Consider the following 13,879-nt stretch of genomic DNA (forward strand, 5'->3'; position numbering starts at 1 on the left):
TTCCATTTAGGTTAGATTGTTTGTTGTATTATCCCATGGTATACATTAATTATATATTTGGAACATTAGAGTAGCCTGTATCCAAACATCAAGTTTAGGCCTACTATTGAAAGAGTCTAAACATGGAGGGGGGGTTAGTGGTGTGGTGGTGGTGGTGGTGGTGGTTTAAGGCAAAAAAAGAGATTGCCTCTTCTGGATGGTCTGATAGCAATTTGAGATATTCAGCTCTCTGTAAGCTCACCCATACAATTCAGTATCTTTGCGGGTCCTCTCACCACCATCCTTGCCATAGCATGCCATCGTGAACACTCATTGACCAACTTCAGTTCCGTATTGCAACATTCCATAGGAATGGCTATTCTCTAAGACAGATTAATGAAGTATGTGTAATGTCTCCAAAATTCTTCCAGTTATTAAAACGTGAATAATTTCATGTAGGTAGTTACGAACTACTTTCCAGAACATGATTAAATTATATCTTTATATGAGCTAATTTCTTTTATTTTCTGGGAATGCATATATTGGAGGTAAAAGATTGTATTATTAATTCTTTAAGTTTATTTTTTATAGAAAATATTATTTTATTTCTTTTACTATATATATATATATATATATATATATATATATATATCACTCAGAAATCCTAAGAAATTCATGCTATGAAATTCTTAATTGAACATTGATATATTCTTCCTAGTTGATCTACATGATGAAGGGGATGGCTATCCAACTGGTACTGTTGACAGTGAAGCTGTAGATGGCGATGGTGATGATGAAGAAGTCTCCCCAGCAGATATTAATGGACTGCAACAAGATACCAGAGAGATTGAAGCAGGCTCAAAATTGACTGATGATGATGGCACTTGCAGTGAATCTAGTCCAGCTAAGATTCAGAAGGAGGAGAAACTGAGGAAACCAATTGCTCAGTATAAGGTACATATACACTTTATTTTTAGCCATTTTAATCACACGGACTTTTTAAAATTCTCAATGTTCAGTATTTTGTGAAGACTCTTAACACCTTCTCTCTCTATTAACAGAAAGGACTTGAAAAGTCTTCTTTAAGATATTAAGTTATCTCTATATGAAATATCATGGACAGCTAGAATAAAGAACCCAGAGTCAGTCTTCAGTTTGAAATAATATGTATTTAAGGATTATCTCAATGATCAAGAAAATACTGATAGAGCAGGACATAACAGTTCGCTTCTCAGAGTATATAAAATTCATTCAAACAAATGTACAAGGTGTGTCTAAAAAAAGGTACTGTGAATGGATCAGTATTGCAATGCCAATGTGTGGTAACACTGCATGCATGTAGATGTGAATGATGATGATGATGATGATGATGATGATGATTGGTATTTAAAGGAGCTTACCTTATAGGTTTATCAGCCCTGTGAATAGTGAGACATCTCAAGAAGTGCCATGTAGCGTTGAATACACAGAGCTCAGCAAGTTAGTCTACTGCGGCCAGTCGAACGTAGTGCATATGAAGACTTGTGTCAAAGTGCAAAGGAGCAAAGTATAAACATCATGTTTAGTTACATATTAGGAAAGCCAATGATGGAGGAGCATGTGATGTTGGTGGAAGTTTATGGAGCAGAAGTCGTAAGCGGAAAATGTGTTTACGATTGGTTCAAACACGTTTGGGATCGACAGGAAACTCTTGATGATGCATCACATCCAGGTTGACCAGCAACAAGCAGAAATGCATAAAACATCGAGCAAATGCAACATTTGCTGGCACAAAATCGCGACTGTCTCTGAGAAGGATATCAGAGGAATTATGGATTAGCAAGGACAGTGTGCGTCCCCCATAAGTCCAACCCTTTATCCACGTTGTGGGGGAAGGGCAACGGTACGAAGTAGCCTGTAAGGGTGAAGTACAGCGGGGACCTTGTGTACCCCAGGACCGCTATGGTAGCTGTGAAGGCCTTACAGGAACCTTGAAAAGTAACGGCTAACGGGGCTCTGGTGAAGTCCTTAACGGCAACTGAGGCAGAGGAGGAGACCTTTGGTACGACAAAGTTGACAACCCTTCCTCTTGGGTAAAATAAAGAGGAAAACCACTGCCTTGTGTTAAAAAGGGATCTTCAAAGGCTAAGGGAGACTAACTCAACAGAAAACAGCAGGCTTGGAGGCATAGGTGGCAGCCCCACCACCAAGCTCAGGTACTGTGGGCCAATAACTCGCACAACCTTAAATTACCTTATTACAGAAACATCAACAATGAGAAACCGGACTGATCCAAAGATGACGACCTTTGGCTTGAAAAGGCTAACGAAAATTGGGCTATGGAATGTGAGGACTCTGCGGGAAAGTGGAAGGCTACGACAGGCAGTGGCATGTATGAGAAGTTATGGCCTGAACATCCTAGGTTTGAGTGAGGTAAGATGTAGTGAGCTTGGGGAATTGGCAACCCATGATGGAGGTACATTTGTATACTCTGGAAGACCCGAGGGCGACGGAGCGAGTTATGGAGGTGTGGGGTATAATAATGGATAAGGAGGCCGAGAGGAGCCTTATGGAGTGGTACCGAGTGACGGAAAGGATAATTGTGACCCATTTTAAGACCAATATTAGAAACATTGTGTTGATAGTATAATATGCACCTATGGAGTCCGCGGAGGAGGAAGACAAACAGGCGTTCTGTGGACATCTTAATAGAACGATTAAGAAACAGAAAAGGAAGGATATCATCCTAGTTGGAGGAGATTTGAATCCAAAAGTGGGGTAGGACAATGAAGGACTTGAACATATTATGGGAAGGCATGGTTGAGGAGAACGAAATGAGAATGGACAGCTGTTTGTGGACTTCTGTGCAAGCCACGATTTGATCATTGGTGGTACTATATTTCCACATGAAGACTGCCATAAGGTGACATGGGTATCACCGGATCATAGGACAGAAAACCAGATAGATCATGTGGCTATTGGGCGAAGGTGGAGGAGTTCATTTTTGGATGTGAGGAACAAGAGAGGTGCGGACATTGGTAGTGGTCACCATCTTGTTGTGGCTACCTTTAGAATGAAGATCCAGGCACAAAAGAGAAGGATAGAGTAGATAAGGAAGCGATATGATGTTGGAAAGCTAAGGGATGACAGAAATGTGAAAGAAGCCTTCAGGAAAGAACTAAAGAATTGATTCCAAGCACTCACTGAGGTGAAGGATGAAACTATTGAGGAAAAATGGGTGAAGACTAGATCTGAATTTACTGAAGTAAGTAAAAATATCCTGGCTTTTAAGGACAGGAGGATAGAAGACTGGATGACTGACCAGACATGGGAAATTATCAGACAAAGGAAAGAGATAAAGGAAGTAATGAATGCATGTAAGATACGAGCAAGGAAGGCAGAATTGCAGTCCAAATATGCTGCGAAGTATAAGGAAGTAAAGAGAAGTGTGAGGAGAGATCAAAGGAAATGGATAGATGACCTATCTCACCAAGCAGAGGAGGCAGCCAGAAAAGGAAATCTATGCCATCACCAGAGTTCTGGCAAGGAAGCAGATGCAGAAAAACCGTCCCATCAGAAACAAAGATGGTGTCCTCCTAACAAACTCCGAGGATCAACTGAAGCGATGGCAGGAACATTTCTCTGCGATGTTAAACCGCTCCTTGGAGGAGCAAGTAGATGCAGGAGAAGGTGAGGAGGAGAAGAAGAAGAAGAAGAAGAAGAAGAAGAAGAAGAAGAAGAAGAAGAAGAAGAGGAAAAAGAAGGAAAAGAAGAAGAAACCCAGCCTGACCCAAGGATTAAAGTATGCATTCCAAGAGTGGAGGAAATCAAGCAGGCATTGAGAGAGTTGCATATTGGTAAGGCAGCAGGTGTTGACAATATTCCAGCAGAAGTCATGAAGGTTGATATGGATACCACTACCAATATGTTGCAGCCGCTATTTGAGAAGATATGGGTTAATGCACAAATGCAGACAGATTGGAAATGTGGGTTGCTGGTGAAGTTGCCAAAGAAGGGCGATACATCAAACTGCAACAACTGGAGGGGCATTATGTTTCTTTCAATCCCTAGCAAAGTCTTCACCAGGGTTCTGTTGAACAGAATTAAGGAGTATATCAACTTGAGGCTCCGACGGGAACAGGCAGGCTTTCGATCGAATCGCTCGTGTGTAGACCAAATAAACACCTTGGGGATAATTCTGGAGCAGTGTGCTGAATGGTCATCTCGCCTCTATGTAGTGTTCATCAACTTCGAAAAAGCTTTTGATTCAATCACAGAGAAGCTATGTGGAAGGAAGTGAAGCGGTATGGATTGCCATCACAAATTACCAACCTCATTCAGGAAACATACCGTGATTATACATGCAGAGTCATTCATGAGGGCCATGTATCCGAGCCTATATCTGTACGTTCAGGAGTATGTCAAGGTTGTATCCTCTTGCCAACCATGTTCCTGGTGGTGATTGATGCGGTAATGCGGAATGTAATGCGAAATGTGAAACGTGGTATCCAGTGGGGATTGGCTAATAGGTTAGAAGACCTAGACTACGCTAACGATGTGTGTCTGAGGCACATGGTGAAATGCAATCAAAGATTGAAGACTTGGTAAAAGAAGGAAAAAAGGTGGGACTAACGATCAACTCAAAGAAGACCAAGGCCCTAAGGATGAACACCAACAAACTAGACCCATTTGTTTTCAGTGATGAACCTATAGAGGATGTGGATAATTTCACCTACTTGGGCAGTGTAGTTACCAAAGATGGAGGAGCAGTACAGGATGTTTCTCAACATATACAAAAAGCAAATGGTGCCTTTGTTCGGCTCTATCTGGTATGGAAGAATGACAAAATATCTATCAGGACCAAACTTCGCATTTTCCGAGGCAATGTCAAGGCTGTTCTTCTATATGGGTCCTAGACCTGGAAAGTGACTAAAGTGATTACCTCCAAGTTGCAGACCTTTGTCAACCACTGTTTAAGGAAGATTCTAAACTACTGGCTGGAAGTAATCTCCAATCATGAACTATGGAGAAGGACGGGTGAAACCAAGATGGCTACACAGATAAAGCAGCGGAAATAGAAATGGATTGGATATACGTTCGGAAAGGTAATGAAGCCATCGAGAGAGAGGCACTGGATTAGAACCTGCAGGATAAAAGGAGGAGAGGAAGGCCCAAACAAACGTGGTGAAGAACTGTACACATGGAGGCAATGGAAGAAGGCTAGTCCTGGAAAGAGGTGAAGAGGTTGCCTGGCAACAGGATCAGATGGAGATGGTTTGTGGATGCCCTATGTTCCACAAGGAACAACAGGAATTAAGTAAGTCAAGGACAGTGTGAACAAAATCATTCACAGCAATTTGGATAAGCAGAAGATCTGTTCTGCATTTGTACTGCACACTTGACCGACAAGCAGAAGGCAACACTGGAGATTTCATTGACACATGTGATCGAGATCGATCTCATCTGAAAATCACAGGTGATGAGAGCTGGTGCTACCAGTTCGATCCGGAGACCAAGCGGCAATCAGTGGCATGGTGTTCCCCACATCCAAAAATGACTTGCCCCCAAAAGTCCAGGATCACGACACTGCATTTTTCTACCAGGAATTCATACCAGTGGGTCAAACCGTCAACATCACATTCTATGACAACATTCTGAAATGGCTGCTGCTACGCATCCAGATGTTCAGCCAGAGTTGTACAGGACCAGAAAGTGGAGTTTCCTCCACAACAACACCTACCCAAACACTGCGGTCTAAGTTGCACGTAACTGTTCTTGAACATCCACCATAGTACCCTGATCTGCAGACATCTTTTTGTTTTCCCACTTCAAGGGACACATTGATTCCAAAAGACATCTTTGTTGCCCGTTTCCAGCAGCTGTACACAGGTTGCCAAAAGTGAATTGTGACCAATGGAGAGTACTTTGAAGGCAAACAACAGTATTTTGTTTGTAACTTCTGTTTTCTTCGTGTAAAATTATTTTTCACTAAACTTTTATGCACGTTGTATATATTAATTATATTATTATCGCACACCATAATTAATAATTTCATCATTTATATAAGAAATGACCACAGTGGATAAATGAGGAGACAAGTTAATTATTTTGTCTCAAGTACTCAGTCTATGTATGTATTGATAATTTTATAAATTTTTTGATAAATATCAGTAAATGTAAGTCCAGATAAATTTTTGGTGAGACATATCGTTTACAATGCACTGTGTAATCTGGTATGAGCTAGAACAAATTTTGTTACACTCATTTATCTCTTAACCTTGGCTTTGATAACATGAACGTGACTAAAGTATATGCAGTGCTGGTAATGCCATTTCTTACACAGCCAGTCCCTGTTATAAATGGCTTGAAAGTATCACTTACAGTGCTGGTTAGTGGGCATGGCAGACTGATAAGTTACAGCACTTACTGGCTTATTGAGGAAAGCAACAGGGGAAACTTCTTCACTTTGCAGTGACACCTGAGCTATCTATTACAGCTGTTGTAGATCCAACCAGCCTTTGGGCTGAGACTTTAGTATATGTACAATGGACACTCTTAACTGACTGACCTGGTGAATTATGTCACTTCTAGTTTCCCACAGTTGCAAGCATCTGTACTGCTTCCCACCCTGTCCCACTTGTGCACAAGATGAACTTGTTTAATATTGCTTATCATTTGCAATAATGCATGTCAGTTTATAAGCCTGATATTTATCAGAATATTGTTCAAAACAGTTTCAGTTGAAGTATAGTATAATAAATTACTGAATAGCCTTTTTTATTTTAATATTTTGGGCTAACCAGCAGGTTAAGAGGGTGTCCACTGTTATGGAAGTATTAAACTCTAAATAGACTTTCAACATAATATGCCATTTTCAGTACATTTAGTACATACTGAGGAGATGTTAAGTATAGAGCAAAAAAATGGCCAACCATTTGCCAGTCAGATCCACATCCACAATTATCTGGTTTGGTATTGGATGCTCTTACCAGTTGAGCTATGGTGGCGGAAATCTCTGGCCACGTAGCTTATACAATCCAAGTGCAAATATTTAACTACAGTTGGCATTTTCTTACAAACTAACCTAAAAGAGAAAAAACTTCCAGTATAAAGCTATAAATATAATGCCTCAGATATCAACATAATAAGCTTTTTACTGTCTAAGTACTTAAGTACATAGAGGAAATATTAAAAATCACTGTAGTGTTAGTTTCATAAAAATGACTGAAGATATGAATTGTTTTCCAATTAAATGCGCAGAGTGAAACCACGTAGAAATTGGAACAGATGCACAAGAGGCAATCTCAAAAGAAAACAAAATTTTACACGTGATTGGTAACATCGTTAATCAAGAAAAGGAGGTTAAATTTACATTTAGTTACAACTACTGAACAAGTAAAGAGAATTGCCTCCAAAATCTAAAATGCTATGACTGTCGAAGCACAGGCATTCAGAAAACACAAATTGGTGAATGTGGAAGTCTACAGGAAACCCAAATACACAAAACAATTTACATTACCATAGAAAGTTGCATTCAATTAGAAAGGGCTGAAACACAAGGAAGAATTTAAATCAAATCGACCATCAGAGAATAGTGCTTACCGTGAGAGGCAGGCAACGCCAGAAGTCTGGAGTACCGAGATGGGACGGACGCAGAACGTGTCTGGCCGCTAAGGTGATCGGTATTCAAAAGACGTGGACAGTTGCCTCGCTCTCACGAGGAGCCAAAAACCGGAAATCAAGTGATCATGAAGTAACCAATAAGGACACAGAATTTATCCAGATCTCCGTATTCACCAATGGAAAAGGTCGTTATTCCAACCCATGAAAAAACACTTCCTTACATTGGCAAGTTTCTGGATGTTTAGATTACAAAACAGAAATTTTGTTATTAGAAATCTACACGTGTCATTACAAGCTGCCTCAAAAGTTATGTATCAAAATGAACATTCCTTTATACAATATTACAACATAATCAATCCCATTTTCAAAGAGTTCATTGGTTCAAAATATTTTTATCCTTGTAACACATAAGTTACAATAATTAAAAATAATTTTCAATATATTCTTTATTAATGTCTGTTTAGTCTTATAAAATTTTCCAATCAACATAATTTTTCAAAACATACATTTTTTCATAAAACTCTTCCCTTTTTTTTTTCACAAACAGCAGTTTTACATAAAATTTTAAAATGATGACAAGACCAACATTAAATAACCTATTACATGGCCTGGATTTCAGTGGCTTCACTGATTTATGCACACAACTGTTCAAACGTTGCTCACAGATTTAAATGGGCAATGGTGAATGGGTTAAGAAAATAATGAAGGTCCAATAATACTGCCTAGAAGAACTACCTTTGTAATGTTTTACAGGATCAAATATGTTTCACCTACTCTGATTCTCTGAGTTCGGTTTTCTAGAAATATAGCTACCCATTCAGTCTCTCTTTTGTTTACTCTAATTGTCCTCATTTTTGTCAGTCTCCTATGATATACTCTATTGAAAACCTTGGATAGGTCAATAGCGATACAGTCCATTTGACCTCCGGAGTATAAAATATCTGCTATATCTTGCTGGAATCTCACAAGTTGAGTCTCAGCAGAATAACTTTTCCTTAACCCAAACTGCCTTGTGTCAAACTAGTTAGTAATTTTGCGAACATGTTTAATATAATCGGAAAGAACACTTTCCTAAAGCTTACATGCAACAAGCTGACTGGCCTGTAATGATCAACTTTATGTTTATCACCCTTTCTTTTATACAGGGGCGCTATTATAGCAACTATCCATTAAATTTGGTGTAGCTCGGTCATGCCAAACAGTAATCAAATAAGTACTTCGGATATGGTACTATATCTCAACCCATTGCCTTTAGTATATACCCAGAAATATTATCAGTTCCAGCTGTTTTTGTAGTTTTCAGTTAGTATATATATATATATATATATTTTTTTTTAATAATATAACCCAAAAAGAAAATTGATTTTAAAGAATTGAAACAACATTCAAGAGTAACTGTTTTCTCTTTAATCAGTGTAAATTAGAAATAAAGATGGCAACAGAAAATGCTGCCTAACAGTTAGAATCTTTACTTTAAGGTGGATAAACCTTTGTTACATATTTTCTTTCACCTATTACTTTGAATGAGGTTGTGTCAAAGTTTGGATGGTCTTTTGCAGGTGTCTGACATGAGTGTTGACTCTGTTATTTGGCTGTCTCATCGGTTGGGTCCTGTACTCACATCGAGACATATGTCCCGCAACTTGCTCCGTATGCTGACATTATGTTACCTAGGAAAGGAGAACCTTCGCCCTCTACCAGTCGATGAACGAACATTGGATAAAACATCTCGTATTTTGTGTATTGCCAATGGAAATGTAGTAGGAGATGAAAATGCTGTTAAAGTATTGGATTGTCTGGTTTCCATTGCTGGTAAATATCAGTGCTCTTCATTTTAACTTGCTGTAACTGCCTTTCTTTAAATATGCTCTGCTATTTTGATCACAATTTTCTGAGTACCTTGTGATAAGTATTATCAACATACGTTCACCATAATAAATAATAAATTCATAATATGATTTTTCTCACTGTTGGAAATTTTAAAAGCTAAGAATAATGGCCGAGAGCATTTGTCATGCTGACCACATGACACCTCATAATCTGCAGGCCTTCAGGCTGAGCAGCGGTCGCTTGGTAGGCAAAGGCCCTTTGAGGTTGTTGCGCCATGTTTTTTTTTTCATTTGATTTGGTTGGAAATTTTAGTATGAGTGCTTTCTTCTTTCTCGTCATTTAGAATTAAGAGTCGATGCCGAGAGAGAAAAGCTTGAGAAATTATTGATACCTGCAAATGGTAGCAGAGTCCATGATGATGTTTGTTGTTGTTGTTGATCTTATCATCATCATCAATTAAAAAAAAGACAAATGTTGGAAGATCATGATATACGAAGTGTGTTCAAAAAAAGACCGAATTTTGTAAATTGCGCGCAAACCGCAACATTGAGCGAGTTGTGACTGTGGCGGCGCCTAGCAGCAACTTCTGACAACAGACCGCTGCTTTCCGCATTCCATTGCCTGCATTATCAGTTGAGTTAGAGCCTCTGAAGTGATTGCGTGTGTCACATGTTCGTCGAAGTCTATAATGAAACAGCTTGAGGAACAACGCGTGTGCGTGAAGTTCTGCCTCAAAGTTGGGAAAACGTTTGTGGAAACATTTGAAATGTTGAAGCTAGCATACGGGGAGGAATGCATGAGTTGTACACAATGCTACGAGTGGTTTAAACATTTCAAAGACGGTAGAACGTCTGTCACTGAAGACCCTAGGCCTGGGCGACCTTCCACATCAACAGACGACCGCCATGTCGAGAGAGTTCGTGAAGTGATTCGTGGAAATCGTCGTTTGACAGTCCGAGAGGTTGCTGATCAGGTGTGCATCAGCGTAGGATCATGTCATGCAATTTTAACCGAAAAACTTCAGATGCGGCGCGTCAGTGCTAAATTTGTCCCTCGTTTGCTGACTGACGATCAAAAAGAGAACCGAGTCAGCATCAGTCAGGAAATGCTTGCTAACGCAGATGCTGATGACAACTTCCTGAAGAACATCATCACTGGAGATGAGACATGGGTGTACGTTTACGATGTCGAAACCAAAAGGCAATCATCACAGTGGGTGGGGAAAGGTTCTCCTCGACCGAAAAAAGCACGAATGAGTCGTTCAAACATCAAGGTGATGCTGATTGTATTTTTTGATTGGAAAGGCATTGTCCATCACGAGTTTGTACCCCGAGGTCAGACAGTGAACAAAGAACTGTACCAGAATGTTTTAACAAATTTGAGAGATGCTGTGTGCAGGAAGAGGCCTGAACTGTGGGAAAACAAATCCTGGATGTTGCACCATGACAATGCGCCAGCACATGCCTCTCTCGCTCGGTCCGCAGTGATCTGGCAAAACACCAAATTCCTGTTGTGCCCCATCCGCCCTATTCTCCCGATTTGGCTCCAGCAGACTTTTTCTTATTCCCCAAATTGAAAACCACCTTGAAAGGACATCGTTTCCAAGACATTGAAGAGATCAAGGAGAATGCGACGAAGTAACTTCGCGCCATCAAAGAAAGTGCATTCCAGGAAGCATTCCAAAAGTGGAAGAAACGTTGGCAACACTCTGTTGATAGTGCAGGGGACTATTTTGAAGGGGACAGTCTGTGAAATGATGTAAGCTACATAATAAAGTTTTTCTAGCCACAGTTCGGTCTTTTTTTGAACACACCTCGTATTTGCTTTACTGAATGATCAAGCAGTATTTGGCGTATATGTTTATACTGTAGCTTCTGTCTGATGACCTGTGGTAGTGTAACATAAATGATTTAGGCCTCGAGTTGGAGTAGGTGCTCTTGAGACTGGAAATGCAGTTCTCTCTGGAAATTCCTCCGGGATGAACAGGAAAGAATCAAACTTTGTCACTATTTCTGCTGAATAGTGCTACATCCAAAGAACAACAAGGAACATGAATTGATTCACTCTGCTGTGAAGAGAAAGATAAATTTGGAATAATCATTAATTTCATTTCTGTATGAAAAATGAATTAGTGACAAAAATGTTTGCCTTTGTTTCATTATTCATTGTTAGTTATTCAAACTGATCAACATTTCACAGTTTGAGAAAAATTGATAATCTAATGATGAATATTGAAATTTCCTGTCGAGTGTATTTAAACACAATTGAGCACAATTATGTATCACTGCACAAGGAAGTCATTTTCAATATCCGCTGTGGGGGAGTGTTAAATGGATTTATTTTCCCTGTTTGTTTTTATCTTTAACTTATTTATAAAAACCTTAGTAGGCCTATAACCATGCAAATTCATCAAGCTTAAAGTTGTTGTTCTTTGGTTTCTGCTAGTTTTAAACTCATAGTGGAGTAAGTAATTAAATGAGAGTTTACATTCACAAGATTGTTTTTATAATGAATTAAGACTTTATTAATTACTTCTTGTATTTTCGATGGTAAATGATTGCCTTCAATGAAGTAGTGAAGTCAAAAAATTCATTACAGTTTTAATTATCATTACATAATGGAAATCAACACTGAAGAAAATTTATACTTGAAAAACAGATTTCTGACATTACAGGATTGTATGGGGAGCAGCTGATTGTTCTACAGTACTTGCCTCACATGGGTGAGTTGATTGCTCTTTGTAAGAGGAAGCTCACTGCTAATCTAGAAGGAGGGCTTGTTGGTTGTCTGGCTTTATTAAAGCATATTATTCCATACCTCTGTGATGCTACCCTCATGGATCAGTTGCAGGTATGAATCTGTTGTTAGTATTCTAAAGCTAGTGGCATATCTCTTTCATCATGTTTGCTTCTTTCAAACCGTCAGTGCTTTTAGGTTACGAGTCTCAATTTCCATCTCCTGCTCTAACTTTTAAACAGATGTTATGAGTAATAGGGACATTTCTTATATACAATATAAAGTCAGTAATTTATCGTATATATGAAAGAGAGAGAAAGAAAGAAAGAAAGAAAGAAAGAAAGAAAGAAAGAAAGAGAGTGAACTATATCTCCCCCTAAACCACTGGAGCAATTTCAACCAAATCTGATACACTTATGACGTACTATCTGGAGACGAGCTCTTTGGAGGTAAACCATGCCTAGCACCCTTAGAAATGGGAGGTCAGGGGTGTTAGGTATAAAAATAATAAAAAATAGTGTTGAATCCATAGTTTTCGGGCTCACTGTGATGAATAGTAACATTCTGAACTTTGAAAGTTCATTTTCAACCCACTTCTCATAGGGGGTGAGAAATGGTGAAAAAAAAATGTCCAAATTGAACGAGATAATGGACGTATGTGTGCATGTTCCAGCATAGCTGTCAACTAAACTTGGAAGAAATATTACTTATTATCTAGAAAAAATACTGTGGGGGGGGGGGGTAAGACACCCCTAAAACACCTAGGAGAAGGGTGAAATATATTAAAAAACAACTGATATTAGTGTCAAATCCATAGTTTTCGGCACTACTGGAGCAATTTCAACCAAACTTCATACAGTTATGGCTTACCATCACGTGATGAACCACGGGGGGGGGTAAAAACCTTAGGGGTACGGGCTGAGAAGGGGTGAGACATAAAACAATCGAAAATTGTGTTGAATCCACAGTTTTCAGTGTCGCTGAGATGAATAATGACCCTCTGGATATTTTTAAGTCTAAGTTCAGCCTCCTTTGGCATAAGGCGAGAAAGAAAATGTCTGAAATGACCGAGATAATGGATATATGTGAGTGTGTTCCAGCATAGTTCTCTACAAAAATTGTTACAAATATGGCTTACTATCTGGAAAAAATACTGCAGGGGTAAGAGACCCCTAGCACCCCTAGAGTAAGGGATGAAATGTAGAAGTAATTGAGAATGAGTGGTATTGTGTTGAATCCATAGTTTTCGGGGTCGCTGAGATGAATTGTGACATTCTGGACATCATTTAGTCAAACTACAGCCCCCATGGGCATGGTGATAAGAAGGGGTGAAAGAAAAAACTTACAAAATTAACAATATTATGGATGTAAAATTACAGAGATGCGTCTGTGTTCCAGCACAGCTCTCAACCAGAGTTGGTTCACATGTGATTTACTATCTGGAAAAAATACTGTGTGGGTAACCACATTTAGCAACCCGAGGTGAGGGGGTGAAATGTAAAAATAATCGAAAACGACCTATATTAGTATCAAATTCATAGTTTTCGGGATCGCTGAGATGAACGGTTGTATTCTGGATGCCGTTCAAGTCAAAGTTAAGCCCCAAACGGAATACAGGTTAGAAGGGATGAAAAAGAATGTCCAAAATGACCAAGATTATGGATGGATATGTGTGTGTCCTAGCATAGCTCTCAACCAAACTTGGTACACATGTGACTTAATTCCTGCAAAA

General features: G+C 39.2%; 1 protein-coding gene across 1 annotated transcript in view; it reads left to right on the forward strand.

Moving 5' to 3' along the window:
- Window positions 1–13,879, forward strand: part of Wdr81 (WD repeat domain 81) — a 340,798-nt gene that overhangs the window by 231,998 nt on the left and 94,921 nt on the right. The window contains exons 14-16 of the mRNA XM_067149985.2: window positions 698–933; window positions 9,141–9,393; window positions 12,086–12,261. Coding sequence (XP_067006086.2) covers window positions 698–933; window positions 9,141–9,393; window positions 12,086–12,261 — 665 coding nt within the window. The remainder of the gene's footprint in view (window positions 1–697; window positions 934–9,140; window positions 9,394–12,085; window positions 12,262–13,879) is intronic.

The sequence above is a fragment of the Anabrus simplex genome, chromosome 6 (genome assembly GCF_040414725.1).
Source record: "Anabrus simplex isolate iqAnaSimp1 chromosome 6, ASM4041472v1, whole genome shotgun sequence".
Classification (NCBI taxonomy): Eukaryota; Metazoa; Arthropoda; class Insecta; order Orthoptera; family Tettigoniidae; genus Anabrus; species Anabrus simplex.